Source organism: Dendrobates tinctorius, unplaced genomic scaffold, assembly GCF_039654945.1.
Source record: "Dendrobates tinctorius isolate UK_male_01 unplaced genomic scaffold, ASM3965494v1 ptg000132l, whole genome shotgun sequence".
In the NCBI taxonomy this organism is placed as follows: domain Eukaryota; kingdom Metazoa; phylum Chordata; class Amphibia; order Anura; family Dendrobatidae; genus Dendrobates; species Dendrobates tinctorius.
The window spans coordinates 6432127-6451000 of NW_027361800.1; the positions used below are offsets into that span (position 1 = coordinate 6432127).

General features: G+C 43.5%; 1 protein-coding gene across 6 annotated transcripts in view; it reads right to left on the bottom strand.

Moving 5' to 3' along the window:
• LOC141048054 (scaffold attachment factor B2-like) overlaps nt 1-18874 on the bottom strand; it is a 350882-nt gene that overhangs the window by 256794 nt on the left and 75214 nt on the right. For all 6 annotated transcript variants that reach the window (XM_073543402.1, XM_073543397.1, XM_073543398.1 and 3 more), the window contains exon 4: nt 346-373. In XM_073543402.1, coding sequence (XP_073399503.1) covers nt 346-373 — 28 coding nt within the window. The remainder of the gene's footprint in view (nt 1-345; nt 374-18874) is intronic.

Sequence of the window (18874 nt, forward strand, 5' to 3'; positions counted from 1 at the left end):
CTTCTTGTGACTTCATTTTCACACTGTACATAGGACTTTCAATGAAAAACTAATTTTGGCTTCAGAGAACTGCACCATGATATCAAGAGATCTTCCAGAGACTAGCAATGCAATATGACAATTTTCAAAGCGACGAACGAAATTGTTGTGAACGTGTAGAACGATGGGAACAATCAAACTTCCAGAACAGCAAAAAAAAGCAGGATACTTTGATAATAGCTACTGAATCTCAAAAAAGTTATATAGATATGCAAATGGCTCACATTTTTTGCAATAAAACGCACCAGAAATAAATTAAATGTACCAATTTATCTACAAGCAACTACTGCGTAACATAGAAAATACCTTGTTCCAAGTGGGCTTCTTCATTCTCCTAAAAAGGAAAGAAAAACAGCTCCCATTATTTTCTTTATGACACATTCAAGCCATGTACTAAATATGTACTTCCTGTATTCAGAATAAGATCTTCCTGGGGGGGGGGGGGGGGTGAGACTATGTAGCTGAAGAGGACACATGTTGGGAGAGCTCCGGAGAATCCTGCCTTAGCCTGGAATCTGGACCTTATTACTGCGTCATACCTGGAGCTGCCTGGACCCCTCTGGATATCGGGATCCCCCTGGACCCCCACGGGAGGACGTGGAGTGGCTTTGGTGTGCTGGCGGCCTGGGAGGCCGGGACGGGCGGCTGGACCTACACGAGGCGGAGGCTCTCTTAGACGCGCGCTCTTTCAGTGAGAGCAGCGGCGTCTGCCCACACCGCTGCAGCGCTACTCGGGCAGTGAATATACATGCTGAAGACTAGAGGGGACGCGCAGTGAGTGCCCTGGAAGATTGGGCCCTGCATTCTCCCCCCTCCATTGATAAACTCACTATACCCGCTGGCGCCATTACTGTGGGAGCCTCTGAACTCACCCCACTGCTGCCTGTGCCCCGCCCCCCCCCCCCCCCGGCCCCTATTGACTCATTGCTGATCACTCTCCTCACAATTTCACATGGCCCCTTTGTGCATCCTGGGCTATAATCTATTAATAGCCTTGCTGTGTTCACCATCTGAAGTGGGGAATTTCAGGATCATATACCTCTAGCTATCTTACTGTGTCATATTGCCACTGACCAGGAGTCGATTTAAGGGGTCAGGAGCAGCAGAAAAAAAACTAAAAAGGCGTTTGCCAGACCTGATCCCCCTGAGAGTGCACGGTCTCTTAGAAATAATCCCTCTCAAGTTCAGCGTAAAAAACCATCTCTCTGAGGGTGAGGAGGAGAATGAGCAGGAAGAACTGACCCTCAAACAGGCGTCCGAACAGTTGATGCAAGCCATCTCCCTAACCAGGACATCCTTGACTAAGAAAATAGAGGACGTTAACACCGAGGTAGGAAGACTGTCAAGATATGCAAGCCATGAGGGGACGCATCACAGAAGTGAAGGCGAGAGTGTCCCAGGTAGAGGACACCATTACACCTATGGAGGCCACATTAACAAGATTGACAGGCTCTATGAATGCCTGGAAGCAGAAGGCGGACGATCTGGAGAACAGAATGCATAGGAATAACATCCGCATCATCAGTCTGCCGGAACGCACGGAAGGTCAAAACATCCTGTGCAGTTTCTGGAGGGCTGGCAGCCTCTCTGGGAGATGAATTCTCTACAGTATTCGCTGTGGAAAGGGCTCATAGGGTCCCTACCCCTTCCTCCGGGAGCCCCACCTAGACCTTTCCTGGCACGTATCCTTAACTGTAAAGAAAGGGATACCATTCTGCTTCTTGCACGGCAAAAAAGTCCCATCAAGTTCAATAAAGCTGTGATGTCAATCTTCCCAGACTTTTCCATGGAAATTCAGAAGCAATGAGCACATTTCATCGAAATCAAGAAACGGCTCAGGGAAAGAAACATTATGTATTCAATTATATATCCGGCCCGGCTCAGAGTTGCCCACGGGGGCACCTCCATGTTTTTCACAGATCCAGGGGAGGCGACTGAATGGCTGCGGTCCCATAAGGGATCCCCTGCAAAAGAATCCTAATATACCGGCTGTTAATTTGGATCCTTTCAACTAAAGGTCTAATTGGAGCTTTCCCGGCAAGTATCCAGTTATCAATAATACCGGACACTGTTCAGTGATGGTATCCCCTTGTTGGCTTTTTGATAGGGGCGTGGGACTTTGCTCCTATATTAGGTTCTTTTTTTAGTTTCCTCTTTCAAAAGTTTTAGTTTTTATTGTTATTTAGGTAAAAGTCGCAGCCATTGGCAATTCTGTTATCTATGTGAGATCTCTAAATTCTGCTCAGACATCAATATGCAACATATCCAGACAGGCGGGAATGGGTTCTGAATCAATACGTATGATCTGGAATGTGAGGGGCGTAAAACTCTAAAACTGATGTTAATAACCAGGGATGCCTAGACTACCTATCAGATATAACGTTTCCCACATTAAGTTCTTTCCAGCGGGTCTTTATGGATGCTGAATTTACTTTGGAGAAGATAGAGGAAGCCTTGAAAGATATGGCCCCTGGGAAAGCCCCTGGACCGGATGGATTTCCTATCGAACTGTACAGGAAATACCGGGAGATTTTGGCGCCATTTTTGTTAACTGTGTTTCGGGGGATTTGGGAGGGGGGATCCATGCCGGAATCCTTCTACGAGGTTAATATAAATAGTGCTTAAAAAGGAGAGGAAGGACCCTTTAGATTGTGGATCTTATCGGCCCATAGCATTAGTAAATGTGGACTATAAGATTTTCACGAAAATCTTGGCCACCAGGTTGAACTCCGTCATATTAGACCTCATACACCCTGACTAAACTGATTTTATGCCTGGTAAGAGTACTTCCATCAATATTAGACGACTCCAGTCGGTGGTTCAACATAGCTCCCTGGTGCCGGACAATGAATGGGAATTGGCATTGTTGGATGCGGCCAAGGCTTTTGATTCTCGAGTGGCCTTTCCTCCATGCATGTTTACAGAGATATGGCTTTGGTGACAGATTTCTAAAATGGGTTATTATATATAAAGCCTAAGGCTGAGTTCACACGTGGCTTTTTTTCGAGTTTCCGCGGCGGTTTTAACCGCGCGATTTTGCCGCGAAAAATTAGCATCCCATGCATTCCTATGGGATTCCGCAATGCTGTGGTTTTTACCGCGGCGGAATCGCTTCGCGGTAAAAAACGCAGCATGCTCATTAATTTTGTGGAATCGCGGCGATCCCGCACCCATAGGAATGCATTGTTCCGCTTACTTCTCGCATGTGGCTGTGCACACCATGCGAAAAGTAAGCAGAACAATTGCGGATGGTACCCACGGTCCGGAGGAGAGGAGACTGTCCTCCGGGCTTTGGGTACCATATCCCTGTAAAAAATAGAATTTAAAATAAAAAATGGTGTTATTCTTACCTTCCGACGTCCCGCGCAGCCTTCCCGCCTCTCTCCACACTCTCGTTCCCAGTAATCCTTTGCGAAAATGCCCGCGATGACGTCTGTTCTCGCGGGATCGAAGTCTCGGTCATCGCGAATTACCGCGAGACGTCGCGATCCCGCGAGAACGGATGTCATCGCGGGCATTTTCGCAAAGGATTACTGGGAACGAGAGCGGGGAGAGAGGCGGGAAGGCTGCGCGGGACGTCGGAAGGTAAGAATAACACCTTTTTATTTTTTTATTATTTTTTACATTTTATCTTTTACTACTGATGCTGCATAGGCGGCCTCAGTAGTAAAAAGTTGGTCACACTTGTCAAATACTATGTTTGACGAGTGTGACCAACATGTCAATCAGTTCTCCAAGCGATGCTACAGATCGCTTGGAAAACACTAGCATTTTGCAAGCTAATTACGCTTGCATAATGCTAGTTTTTCCGCGGGAAAATCGCAGGAATTTAAACTGCGATTTTCCCGCAGAATGGAATTCCGGAACTCTCGCTGTAATTTCCACGAGAGTTCCGCTACGTGTGAACTTAGCCTAAAGCCCAGGTCATTGTAAATTATTCCATATCTGAGCCCTTTTCATTACACAGGGGAACCAGTCAGGGGTGTCCCCGTTCCCAGGCCCTTTTTGCTCTTACGATTGAGGCATTGGCGCTTCGCATAAGATCCTCCCCTAATATTGCGGGTATAGAAATAGCGGATCGGACAGACACCATAGGCCTATATGCTGATGATATGGTGATATTTATGGATAGAGCAGAGGAAACACTGACAAGAGTGATCACCACTATAAATAAATTCAGTAAATATTCTGTCTTGTATATAAATTGGGAAAAATCTGCTCTGATGCCTCTCTCCCATGCCCTGACTTGAGACTCTCTCCTCATTACCCATTGTACCCAGTTTTAAATATTTAGGTGTCCATATTTCTCAAGACAGTACGCTTGATTTGCAACTTAACACATCCATTGCTGGAGATGGTCAAAGTCAAATTCACAATTTGGAGTAAACTCCCGCTGTCTGTAGCGGGACGTATTAACTTAAATAAAATATTACTCCCTAAGCTCAGCTATTCTCTTCAACACAGCGCAGTGGTGGTGCCCAGATCCTTCTTTGCGAACCTGAACTCCCAGATTACATCTTTTATATGGGGGAAAACCAGGCCTAAACGCAAATTATCCACTCTGCAAAGACCTAAAAAAAGGGGGGGTGGGCAGCGTTACCGGATTTTTTCTGTATTATCTGGCTGGACAGGCCAGAGCTATAAGTGGATGCCTGGTGCACCTCCGTAATTCTGAAAATCATCTGCTTCATGCCGCACGAGACAATTGCACACTGGATTTTTTGGAATTGGGAAAAATAAATGCCCCCCCCTACTTCTCCTGGCATGATCAGTATGGAAAAAGATTAAAAGGGTGATTGGATTTGGGGATATTATAGCTGATATGCCCCTATGGAATAATGGTTACCTTCCGGCATTACTTAGAACACCCGTCTGCCGAATTCTGGACTCAATACAATGTTTCTACGATAGGTGATCTACATGATCACGGAACTCTAATTTCTTTTGAACAATTACAGGTTAAATGCGATGTCCCGAGATCCCAGTTCTTCCGTTAATTACAATTAAGGTCAGCTTTTCAGTCACACATGAGATGTGTAGGTGGATTTCGTCTTTACCCTTGATAGGAATCCTTAAATCACAGGGTCACCAGGGTCTCATCTCCTCTCTGTATACATACATGCTGTCAGTAGGGACAGAATCCACCATAGATTCGGTTAAAGGGAAATGGGAAAGGCTCATCCCTGATGTACAGGGAGAGGAGTGGGAGGAAATTTTTGAGTCTCCAATCAGGGTATTTCCGTCTGTTAACAGGATGAACCAATCGTATTTGACTCCGACTTGACTCTTTAAGATGGGCCGATACCAAACATCGGAATATTTGAGATGCCATTCAGTAGATGCAGACTTTATCCACATGATCTGGCAGTGTCCTATCATTGCACAATATTGGAAGGAGGTGACATCATTATTAACATCCCTGGTACAAGTTCCTGTTCCCCTTGGGCCACTGGTCTGTTTGTCTGGAATATGGGATGAGGAGACATGGGGTCAATATACTGGGATTTTCTTACGGGAGACGTTTATGACACAAAAGGTACTGGCACTACGGTGGATGGGAGGTTCATCTCCCTCTCTTGGGATCTGGATCAATTTAGTGAAAACGATTATCCCATATGAGCGCACGCTGTATGAAAACAGAGGATGCCCGGTAAATTTGAGAAGATTTAGGAGAGGTGGAACTCCTCTCGCCTTACTTTGTAGGGTGGAGATATTACATAATAAATAGCTAAATGTGTGGAATTAGTCTGCAAAATAGTTGTTGCTTTTTGTAGATATAGGTACGGTTCAGAAGTTAGATAGGTTTCATCACTTAAGTAATAAGACCAGGATCTACCTGTGGCAAAACATTTTTATATGATGGACCACAACACCATGGATATGAAATTACTGGTATTGAAAGGTAACTTCACATCTCAGAGAGAAGAGTCTGAGTATAAATTTATGACAACCTTTGACACTCAATGCTGGAATGAATGTGTCCCATGGATTTATGTCTTTTTACATCAATTAAGGAATTTGCTCCTAAGACCCTGTGGGGGCAAATAATACAATAGTACAAATAATAAAGTACACCACATTAGATGTAATGCAGCTGAAAGTACCTGGGATCTTTAGTCCTGATGTGAATTGGGGATCTTTATCTTGTCCATGGTCATTATAGATGGACAGGTTTTACATTTTTTCTGGTTGCAAGGAAAGGTTCCTCCAGCTGTTGGAGAGGACAGGGAGCTTCTGACAATGAGGCTTCTTAGATTTGGGGGCTGCCTAAAGCACAGTAATGGGGGGGTCTGGAAAAATGGATTGTAATCGAGCATCTTTTTGTAGTAAAGGTTGGTGTTTCCGTGCAGCTCCCCTTAACACTTGCAGATTTGGGTTGTAGGTGACTACTAGAGGCACCCGGTTATTTTCTTCTTTAGCTTGGTAATGTAGCAGGCTATTCCTTGACATTCTGGTGGCTCTTGTAATTTGGTTTTCAATTGTTCTTGGATGGGAGCCCTGATTCAGAAAGGTCTTTTTGAGGCGACCAAGGTGTTTGTCTCTATCCATGTGGTTGAAACATATACGATTGTATCTGATGGCTTGGCTATAGATAATTGAGTTTTGTGTTTTGGATGGAAACTGTCCCATTTAAGGTATGTTGGATGGTCGATTGGCTTCTGATACAGGGATGTCTCTATTTCATTGTTTTTTAGCTTAAGGATGGTGTCCAAAAAGTTAATCTCAGTGCTGGAGTAGTTGAGTGTTAAATTGATGGTGGGATGAAATTGATTAAACTGTTCGTGGAAGGTCTTTATCTGTTGCTCAGACTCCGTCCAGATGATTAAAATATCATCAATGAAGCGGTAGTAGGCCAAGGGGCCTGATGGGGCATGAGTGCAAAAAGTCGCTTTCAAGCTTGGCCATGAAAAGATTTGCATACTGTGGAGCCATTTTACTTCCCATAGCTGTGCCAGTTTCCTGTAGATAGATCTTGTTGTCAAATTCAAAGTAATTGTGAGTGAGGATGAATTTTATAAGTTTCACCACAGCATCAGCCCCTGTGTTTTCCATGAAGAGTTTGCAGGCATTTAATCCATCTTGGTGTGGGATATTAGAGTACAAAGATTCCACAACCATGGTGGCCAGGATGGTTCCTTCAGGTAGAGGACCTATTGCTGCTAGTTTATTCAATAGGTCAGTTGTGTCCTGAATGTAGCTAGGTGTATCCTTCACCAGTGGTTTAAGAATACCCTCTACCCATTCAGATACCTGCTCAGTAAGGGTCCCCACACATGAAATAATTGGTCTTCCTGGATTTCTAGATTTGTGGATTTTGGGAAGCATGTAGAATGTCCCTATTCTTGGACTCTCTGGTATCAGGTCATCACCGGCTCTTATGGACTGGTCAGGCGGACAAGATACCAACTTGTTTAGTTCCTTGTAATAGTACTGTGTAGGATCCGACTCCAATTTTCTATAGTAGCGTGTGTCCATAAGTTGCCTGTTTGCTTCCTTCATGTAGTCTGACGTATTCATCATGACTATTGCACCTCCCCTGTCAGCAGGTTTAATGATGATTTCTTTGTTGGTTTTTAAAGACCGTATGGCCTTTCTCTTGGACATTTATGACGACCTTTGACACTCTCAATGCTGGAATGAATGTGTCGCATGGATTTATGTCTTTTTACATCAATTAAGGAATTTGCTCCTAAGACCTTGTGGGGGCATCACAACACACTAGGAGACCCCAATCAGAGGACAATAAAACATCCGGACTCCTTACCTATGAACTGGTCCAATATTTATGTTTCTCCCTCTCCCATAACTCTGCTTCACGTCACTTGTCTCATCTATTGCATTTTTTCTGTGCTGTGTTGTGCATAAATATGTGACTCTTCAGATTTTGTATTAGTCTATGCCTGATGAAGAGACCGGAGTAGTCTCGAAAGCTTGCAATGTGTTACCATCTTTTCAGTTAGCCATTAAAAGGTACCAACCACTGAGGACTCTCAATTCTGAATATTTTTCTATCTACTGGCTAACACGGTACAAAGATATTCATCTTTCCAGTATCCTTCAGAGGTATCATTTTAATCAGTATGACAGGGCCAATATGGCCATGTGTACTTTACATAGCAAAATGCTGCCGACAGGTTCTCTTTAAAAGTGGATGTTGCTTTCAGTGTTTTGAAGACTTGCTGAAGACTTTATTCTATCCAGTAATAGGGTGAAATTTGCAAAAGGAAATTTGCAAAAGGAATGGAGCCTGCTGTAAATGTAAAAGTCTGCAGCAAGTGTGTATTTCTGCTACGTTTGGATGGGGTTTTGGAAACTAATCAACATGGTCCAAAAATGAAACCTAAAACACTTGATAATTGTAAATATATTAATTAGGGTTGAACGAATAGCTTTGCATAAGTGCTTATCCGAATAGCTACATTGCTTTCCAAATAGCTGCTTTGGTAACCTGGATACCTGGAGCGTTCCTGATAATCAGCTGTTCGCGACCCAGCTCATGTGTCGCGGCTGTGTCACAGTCGCATGCATGGAGAGCCTGTGTGTTGGGCTCTCCCCATGACTGACCAATCACAGCTTTCTGGGTGTGGGGACTGACGGCATGGGTCCCCACACCTCTTGCCGTGCATGTCAGCTGTCAATGACTGAAGTTCAAAAGAGTCATGGTGCGGGAAACTACACCCAACCATGACGGACTGTGTCCGTCAATGGACGTTAAGGGGTTAATGATCATCTAACTTGCCGTAGCAAAGTAGTAATCACTGTATTAGACAACCATGTCAAAGTATACATGGAAATAACCAAACAAGAGTTACCGTATTTTTCAGACTATAAGACGCACTTTTTTCCTCCAAAAATTTGGAGCAAAATGGGGGGTGGTGGGGCAACGGCAGAGCAGCATGTCACAGAGGCAGGAGCAGGGCTGCTGCGGCTAATTCCTGTACTAGCTGCTGAAGAGAAATTAATATTCACTGCATTCCACACCCATGGGCATGGAGGGCAATGAATATTCATATCTCTTTAATAGTATCCAGGTATAACTGGGCCTCAAAAAAAAAAAAAAAAACAACTACAATACACTTACCTTCCCGGCGCTCCCTCGCAGCATCTTGTCCCGATGCCAGCAGATGCTTTATGCTTGTAAGCAGTGCAGGAACGTCATGAGATGCTTGCAAGCCGAAGGGCAGCTGCCGGAATACTCACTGCTCTGCACGCAGGGACTGTGTGCGCGGAGAGCAGTGCGTATTCACTGCTCCTTAATAGTGAGCACAGTATCAGCGGGAGCCTTCCCTGCAGCTGCCGGAGGTCACGTGTGCCACAACTTCTCTTTTCTCTACTATTTCTTACTATTTTCTATTTTAGTAGCGGCACACGCGGCCGCCGGCAGCTGCAGGAAGGCTCCGGCTGACACTGTGCTCGTTACAGCAATGAATACTCACTGCAATCTGTGCACACAGTCCTTGCGTGCAGAACAGCGAGTAATCCAGCAGCTGCCCTTCAGCTTGCAAGCAGCACATGACATCCTAAAGTATTTTCTGATGAGGCAATGCATGCCAAGATGGGGGCTGGAGGCCAATCACACCAGAATAAGGATGGGGCCCTGCAATCCAGACTGGGATGGTGGCCAATCATACCAGGTTAAGGATGGGGCCCTGTATACCAGGATGGGGCCATGCATACTAGGACAAGATGGGAGCCATGCAAACCAGGATAGGGATGAGGGGGCCATGTGTATCAGGATGGGGATGAGGGGACCATATACAGTGGGTATGGAAAGTATTCAGACCCCTTTAAAATTTCTTTCATCCTGATATATGTACTGTATTTTTCGGACTGCAAAAAGCACCGGACCATAACAGGAGAAGTGCCAGAAGACTGGAGAAGAGCAAATGTTGTTCCTATCTTCAAAAAGGGGAAGAAGGTGGACCCAGGCAACTATAGGCCGGTGAGTCTGACTTCTATACCAGGAAAGATCTTTGAACAAATTATTAAACAACATGTATGTCAGTACCTGGATAAGAATGAAGTGATTAAACAGAGTCAGCATGGGTTTGTAACTAATAAGTCATGTCAGACTAACTTAATTTCCTTCTATGATGGAATCACTGATTGGGTGGATCAAGGAAATGCTGTAGATATAGTATATCTTGACTTCAGCAAAGCATTTGACAGTCTCTCATACAATCCTTATTGAAAAAATGACTAAGTATGGAATGGACAAGGCAACTGTTAGGTGGATTCATAACTGGCTTAGTGATCGGACCCAAAGAGTGGTCGTAAATGGCTGCACATCCAGTTGGAAGAATGTCTCAAGTGGGGTACCACAGGGCTCTGTCCTGGGCCCTGTATTGTTCAACATCTTTATCAACGATTTAGATGAAGGAATTGAGGGTAAACTGATTAAATTTGCTGATCACACAAAGCTAGGAGGGATAGCTAATACTAGAGAAGAGAGAGAGGATTCAAAAAGATATAAATAAACTGGAGAAGTGGGCAGCAACTAACAGAATGGTTTTTAACAGGGAGAAATGCAAAGTACTACATCTGGGCAATAAAAATGAAAAAAGCATATACAGAATGGGAGGAATAGGGCTAAGCAACAGCACATGTGAAAAAGACTTGGGTATACTAATAGATCACAGACTGAATATGAGTCAACAGTGTGATGCAGCAGCAAAAAAGGCAAATGCAATTCTAGGATGTATTAACAGAAGCATACAGTCTAGATCACGTGAAGTCATTATTTCCCTCTACTCCTCTTTGGTCAGACCTCATCTGGAATATTGTGTCCAGTTTTGGGCACCACATTTTAAAAAAGACATCAACAAACTGGAGCAAGTTCAGAAAAGAGCGACCAGAATGGTGACCGGTCTGCAAACCCTGTCTTATGAGGAAAGGTTGCAGGATTTGGGAATGTTTAGTTTGCAAAAGAGAAGACTGAGAGGAGACTTAATAGCTGTCTACAAATATCTAAAGAGCTGTCACATTGTAGAAGGATCAACTTTATTCTCATTTGCACAAGGAAAGACTAGAAGCAATGGGATGAAACTGAATGGGAGGAGAAACATTAGATAATAGAAAAAACTTTTTGACAGTTAGAGTGATCAATGAGTGGAACAGGCTGCCACGAGAAGTGGTGAGTTCTCCTTCAATGGAAGTCTTCAAACAGAGGCTGGACAGACATCTGACTGGGATGATTTAGCGAATCCTGCTTTGAGCAGGGGGTTGGACAAGATGGCCCAGGAGGTCCCTTCCAACTCTACGATTCTATGGTAAGACGCACCTGGGTTTTAGGAGTAAATTAGCAAAAAATGTAGTCAATTCTGTACTTAATATCCCCTATCCTGCTATACAGTGGGTACAGAAATTATTGAGACCCCTTTAAAATGTTTCACTGCAGCCATTTGGTAAATTCAAAAAAGTTTTTTTTTCTTATTAATGTACACTCTGCACCCTATCTTAACTGAAAAAAGTAGAAATTTTTGCAAATTGATTGAGAAAAACTGAAATATCACATGGTCATAAGTATTCAGACCCTTTCCTCAGATACTCATATTTAAGTTACATGCTGTCCATTTCCTTGTGATCCTCTTTGAGATGGTTCTATTCCTTTCATTGGAGTCCAGCTGTGTTTAATCAAACTGATAGGACTTAATTTGGAAAAGCACACACCTGTCCAAATGAGAATCATGAGGTCATAGGAACTGGCCAAGGAGCTAAAGGGCATGTCACACTAAGAGATATCGCTAGCAATATCGCTATAACTTGTGACGTTATAGCGATATTGCTAGCGATATCGCTGTGTGTGATACTTACCTACAACCCGCTCCCCCGCTGGTTATCGCTGATCGCGCGAGAACGTCCTGGACTGTTCTCATAGTCAGCTTCCTGCGGCGCTTCCTGCTGTGACGACGAGCGACGCGTGGAGCCGGGCGTGAGGAAGCAGGATCGCCTGGTGTGACAGGTAAGTAGCGACCCCCGTCCCCAGCGATGTCGCTAGTGAGATCTGCCTGTGTGGCAGCTCACTAGCGACCACTTAGCGATGCACCAGCGATCCTGACCGCGTCATATCGCTGGTCGGGATCGCTGGTGCATCGCTAAGTGTGACAGTACCTTTAGAGACAGAATTGTGGCAAGGCACACATCTGGCCAAGGTTACAAAAGAATTTCTGCAGTACTCAAGGTTCCCAAGAGCACAGTAGCCTCAATAATCCTTAAAATGGAAGAAGTTTGGGACCACCAGATGTCTTCCTAGACCTGTCCGTCCAGCCAAACTGGGTAATCGTGGGAGAAAAGCCTTGGTGAGAGAGGAAAAGAAGAACCCCAAGATCACTGTGGCTAAGCGCCACACATGCAGTATGGCGATGGTAGAAAGTTCCACAACGTCAACTATCAATGCAGCCCTCCACCAATCGGGCCTTTATGGCAGAGTGGCCAGACGGAAGCCTCTCTTCAGCGCAAAACATATGAAAGACCGCATAGACTTTGCCAACAAAAAAAAAAAAAAACACATGAAAGACTCCCAGACTGAGAAATAAGATTTGCTGGTCTGATGAGACGGATGGAACTTTTTAGTGATGATTCTAAGCGGTATGTGTGGAGAAAACCAGGCACTGCTCATCACCTGCACAATACAATCTTAAGAGTAAAACATGGTTGCGGCAGCATCATGCTATGGGGGAGTTTTTCAGCTGCAAGGACAGGACGACTGGTTGCAGTTGAAGAAAATAGGAATGCGGCCAAGTAGAAATATCCTGGATGAGAACCTCTTCCAGGGTACTCTGGACCTTAAACTTGGCCGAAGGTTCACCTTCTAACAAGACAATGACCCTAAACAAAGCAAAAACAACAAAGGAATGGCTTCATAACTGTGACCATTCTTCACTGGCCCAGCCAGAGCCCCAAACTAAAACCCAATTGAATCCAGTGGATGGCCACGGAACAAGGAGGTGGAAAAAGATTCTGCAGGTGAACAACTGGCTGAATTACCTATATGATGGACTGTTTGCTAGAGATGGGGCGCACCTTACGAAAACTGGAAACCATGTATTTGGAAGTCGCCTTGCTACACTCATCAGGAGAGCTTTAAACTAGAACAATGTGGGAAGGATAGCAAAAGGCCAGAAAACGCCACACACCAGACAAATGCTATTGAGAACTCTGCTATTAGAAGTGGAAAGGAAGAACAAAAAAAAAAAAAAAAAAAAAAAATATTGAAGAGAAACCAATCACAAACTAAAATGTTTCTATACAAATTCACGAAGCATTAAACAAGGAGAACTGGAACTACTAACACAGGAAAATAAATACGATGTCATTGGAACCACTGAAACTTGGTGGGATGATACACATGATTGGAACACAAGGCTAGAAGGATACAGCTTCTTTGTGAGAAACAGACTTTATAAACGAGGAGGAGGTGTTGCATTGTATGTTAGAAAAGCATATATCTGCACAGAGATCCAAGCTTTAGAAACTGGGAGTTCTGTGGAAACTGTAAGAATTAGTAGTGATGAGCGAGTTTGCTCGTTGCTCAGGTGATCTCAGAGTATTTTGGAGGTGCTCGGAGATTTAGTTTCTATTGCCGCAACTGCATGATTTGCGGCTACTTGAACAGCAATTTTCACATGTATTCAGGCTGTCAAGTAGCCGCAAATCATGCAGCTGCCGCAAATAGAAACTAAATCTCAGAGCATTTCCAAATACTCGGAGATCACCCGAGCACGCTTGGGAAAACCCGAGCAACGAGCATACTCGCTCATCACTAGTAAGCATACATGAGAGAACGGAAAGGACACCATCGTAGGCATTTACTACAGGTCACCTGTGCATGCTGAAGATATGGATGAACTCTCTATGCATCAAATGGCAAAGTTCTCCAAAAAATATGACATGGTGGTCATGGAAGATTTCAACTATCCAGACATTTGTTGGGAATCTCTCTCAGGCAAAACTAACAGGTCAAGGAAATTCTTATCCTCTCTTGCTGACAACTTTATCTTCCAAGAGGTAGGGGAGAAAACAAGGGGATCTACTACCTTGGATCTAATCATTATAAACAGGGAGGAAATGGTTGAGGAGGTAAAAGTAGCTGGGACCCTAGGAGGTAGCAACCATGCTATTTTAGAGTTTTGGATAACTAGTAGATGAAGACCTGTGAAGACTCAGACTTTAAAATTAGCTTTCAGAAAGGCAGATTTTAGCCCCTTACTGACTGCTGATGGGATAGTACGTTAGCGTCCAGTATCCCCGGCTTTGAGGTGGGCTCCGGCTGTGAGCCCACGTCAAAGCCGCAACACCTCTATGTATCAGAGGCGATCGAGCAGTGGATGCTTCTAGTCTCCCATGGAGGCTATTGAAGCATGACAAAAGTAAAAGAAAACGTGTTTAAAATTATTAAAAAAGTTAAAAATCACCCTCTTTCACCGCAATCAAAATAAAAAACAAAAAAAAATAAATAAATAATCAAACCTACATATTAGGTATCACTGCATTCAGAATCGCCCGATCAATAAAAAAAAGGATTAACCTGATTGCTAAACGGCGTAGCGAAAAAAAAAAAAAAAAAAAAGTACTTTTTTTTGTTGCCGCGACATCGAACCTTGACATGTTTGCGGTCTATGAACTCGTACTGACCTGGAGAATCTTAATGGCAGGTCAGTTTTAGCATTTAGTGAATGTAGCAAAAAAAGCCAAATCAAAAAACAAGTATGGGATTGCACTTTTTTTGCAATTTCACCATACTTGGAATTTTTTTCCCATTTTATTTTACCCGATATGGTAAAACCAAATGGTATCACTGAAAAGTACAACTTGTCCCACAAAAAATAAGCTCTCACATGGCCATATTGACGGAAAAATAAAGTTATGGCGCTGGAAAGGAGAGCAAAAAACGAAAAACAGAAAATGCTCCGGTCATGAAGGAGTTAAGGGACTCAAAGCGAATCGGAGGGATCCAATGGCTGGATATCCTTAAGGACAAAAATGTCCAGGAAGGATGGGAAATTTTGTAAAATGAGATTCTCAAAGAACAATCGTTAACAATTCCGAAAAGAGGGAATAGGAGTCATTTAGGGAAACCAGGATGGATAAACACAATTTAACCCCTTCACCCCCAAGGGTGGTTTGCACGTTCATGACCGGGCCAATTTTTACAATTCTGACCACTGTACCTTTATGAGGTCATAACTCTGGAACGCTTCCATTGATCCCGGTGATTCTGACATTGTTTTCTCGTGACATATTGTACTTCATGTTAGTGGTAAAATTTCATTCAAATAACTTGCGTTTATTTGTGAAAAAAATGGAAATTTGGCAAAAATTTTGAAAATTTCGCAATTTTCCAACTTTGAATTTTTATGCCCTTAAATCACAGAGATACGGCACACAAAAAACTTGATAAGTAACATTTCCCACATGTTTACTTTACATCAGCACAATTTTGGAACCAAAATTTTTTTTTGTTAGGAAGTTATAAGGGTTAAAAGTTGACCAGCCATTTCTCATTTTTACAACACCATTTTATTTTTAGGACCACATCACATTTGAAGCCACTTTGAGGGGTCTATATGATAGAAAATACCCAAAAGTGACACCATTCTAAAAACTGAACCCCTTAAGGTGCTCAAAACCCACATTCAAGAAGTTTATTAACCCATTAGGTGCGTCACAGGAATTTTTTTGAATATTTAAAAAGAAATGAATATCTAACTTTTTTTCACAAAAAAAATACTTCAGGTTCAATTTTTTTTATTTTACCAAGGGAAACAGGAGAAATTGGACTGCAAAAGTTATTGTGCAATTTGTCCTGAGTACGCTGATACCTGATTTGTGTGGGGGAACGACTGTTTCGGCGCATGGCAGAGCTCAGAATGGAAGGAGCGCCGTTTGACTTTTTCAATGCAAAATTGGCTGGAATTCAGATCGGACGCCATGTCACGTTTGGAGAGTCCCTGATGTACCTAAACAGTGGAAACCCCCTACAAGTGACCCCATTTTGGAAACCAGACCCCCCAAGGAACATATCTAGATATGTGGTGAGAACTTTGAACCCACAAGGGCTTTACAGAAGTTTATAACGTACAGCGGTACAATTAAAAAATCATTTTTTCCACAAAAATGATCTTTTCACCCCAATTTTTATTTTCCCAAGGGTAACAGGACCCTAAAAGTTATTGTGCAATTTGTCCTGAGTACGCTGATACCCCACATGTGGGGGTAAACCACTATTTGGGCGCATGGCAGAGCTCGGAAGGAAAGCAGTGCCATTTGACGTTTTTGGATGGAATTGAGATCGGACACCATGTCGCGTTTGGAAAACCCCTGATGTACCAAAACAGTGGAAACCCCCCACAAATGACACCATTTTGGAAACTAGACCCCCTAAGGAACTTATCTAGATGTGTGGTGAGCACTTTGAACCCCCCAGTGCTTCACAGAAGTTTATAACGCCCGGGCGTGAAAATAAAAAATTCGTATTTTTTCCACAAACATGATCTTTTAGTCACCATTTTTTTATTTTCCCAAGGGTACCAGGAGAAATTGGACCCCAAAAGTTGTTGTCCAATTTGTCCTGAGTATGCTGATACACCATATGTGGGAGAAAACTACTGTATGGGCACACGTCGGGGCTCGGAAGGGAAGTAGTGACGTTTTGGAATGCAGACTTTGATGGAATGGTCTGCGGGTGTCGTGCGTTTGGAGAGCCCCTGATGTACCTAAACTATTGAAACTCCCCACAAGTGACCCCATTTTGGACACTAGACCCCCCACGGAACTTATCTAGATGTGTGGTGAGCACTTTGAACCCCCAAGTGTTTCACAGAAGTTTATAACACTCGGACGTGAAAATAAAAAAATCATTTTTTTCCACAAAAATGATATTTTTGCCCCCAATTTTTTATTTTCCTAAGGGTAACAGGAGAAATTGGACCCCAAAAATTGTTTTGCAATTTGTCCTGAGTAGGCTGATACCCTACATGTGGGGGTAAAACACTGTTTGGGCGCATGGCAGAGCTTGGAAGGGAAGGAGCACCATTTGACTTTTTCAACTCAGAATTGGCTGGAATTGAGATCAGACGCCATGTTGCATTTGGAGAGCCCCTGATGTGCCCAAACAGTGGAAACCCCCAATTTCAACTCCAACCCTAACCCCAACACACCCCTAACCCTAATCTGAGCCCTAACCCTAGCCCTAAGGCTGTGTGCACACGCTGCGTTTTTTGCTGCGGTTCCGCAGCGGTTTTGGCTGCTGCGGACCCGCAGCAGTTTCTGCTGCGGTGTACAGTACCATGATTCCCTATGGGAATCAAAAACCGCAGTGCAGACGGTGCGGAATTTTCCGCGCGGATTATCTGCGGTTTTCAATCCGCAGAAAGAATTGACATGTCAATTCTTTCTGCGGATTCTCCTGCGGTTTGCCATCTCCTCTATTGAGGAGATGATAAACCGCAGGACAAAACCGCAGAGCAATCCGCAGGTAAAACCGCAGGTCTTTTGACCTGCTGTTTCACCTGCGGATTTTACAAAATCCGCGCGGATGAATCCGCACCTAATCCGCAGCGTGTGCACACAGCCTTACCCTAACGGGAAAATGGAGATAAATACTTTTTTTTTAGTTTTATTATTTTTCCCTAACTAAGGGGGTGATAACGGGGGGTTTGACTTACTATTTATGGCGGTTTTTATGTTTGGCGGCTGTCACGCTAAAAGACGCTTTTTATCGTAAAATAGTTTTTGCATCACCACATTTTGAGAGCTATAATTTTTCCGTATTTTGACCCACTGAGTCATGTGAGGTCTTATTTTTTGCGGGACGAGTTGACGTTTTTATTGGTACCATTTTCGGGCACGTGACTTTTTTGATCGCTTTTTATTCCTATTTTTGGGACGCAGAATGAAGAAAAACCAGCGTTTCATGAATTTCTTTTGGGGGGTGCGTTTACACCGTTCCGCGTGCGGTAAAATTGATAAAGCGGTTTTATTCTTCGGGTCAGTACGGTTACAGCGATACCTCATTTAGGTTTTTTTTATGTTTTTGTCGGTTTTATGCAATGAAAACTATTTTATATAAAAAATAATTATTTTTGCATCGCTTTATTCTGTGAGCTATAACTTTTTTATTTTTCGCTGATGATGCTGTGTGGCGGCTCGTTTTTTGCGGGACAAGATGACGTTTTCAGCGGTACCATGGATATTTATATGCGTCTTTTTGATCGCGCGTTATTACACTTTTTGTTTGGCGGTATGATAATAAATCATTTTTTGCTTCGTTTTTTTTATTTTTTAAGGGGTTCGCTAAAAGGGTTAACTAATGGGACAGTTTTATAGGGCGGGTCATTACGGACGCGGCGATACCTAATATGTGTACTTTTATTGTTTGTTTTTTTTATTATTTCCAAAAAATGGATTTATTGAGGGAATTTTTTTTTTTCCTAATTTATTTGGCGATTTTTTTTAATTTATTTATACATTTTTTTTTTATTTTTTTTTTACTTTATTACATAGTCCCAGGTGGGACATCACTGTCCTGTGACAGATCGCTGATCTGTCACATCACAGATCACTGTGACAGATCAGCAATCTGTCACAGGCATTGAAGACGACTTCCTCTTGCCTGCGCTTTGCAGGCACTGAGGAAGCCAGCTTCCTCAGGTCCCCGAAGGCCCCCGTCGCCATCTTGGATTCGGGGGCCTGGAGGATAGGAGCCCCCCCGCAGCAGCGCTGCACATTGCGCTGCCGTGGGGGGCTCAGGGAAGCACGGAGGGAGCCCCCTCCCTGCCGATGCTTCCCTTTAACTCCCGGTACACCGCGATCATGTTTGATTGCGGTGTGCAAG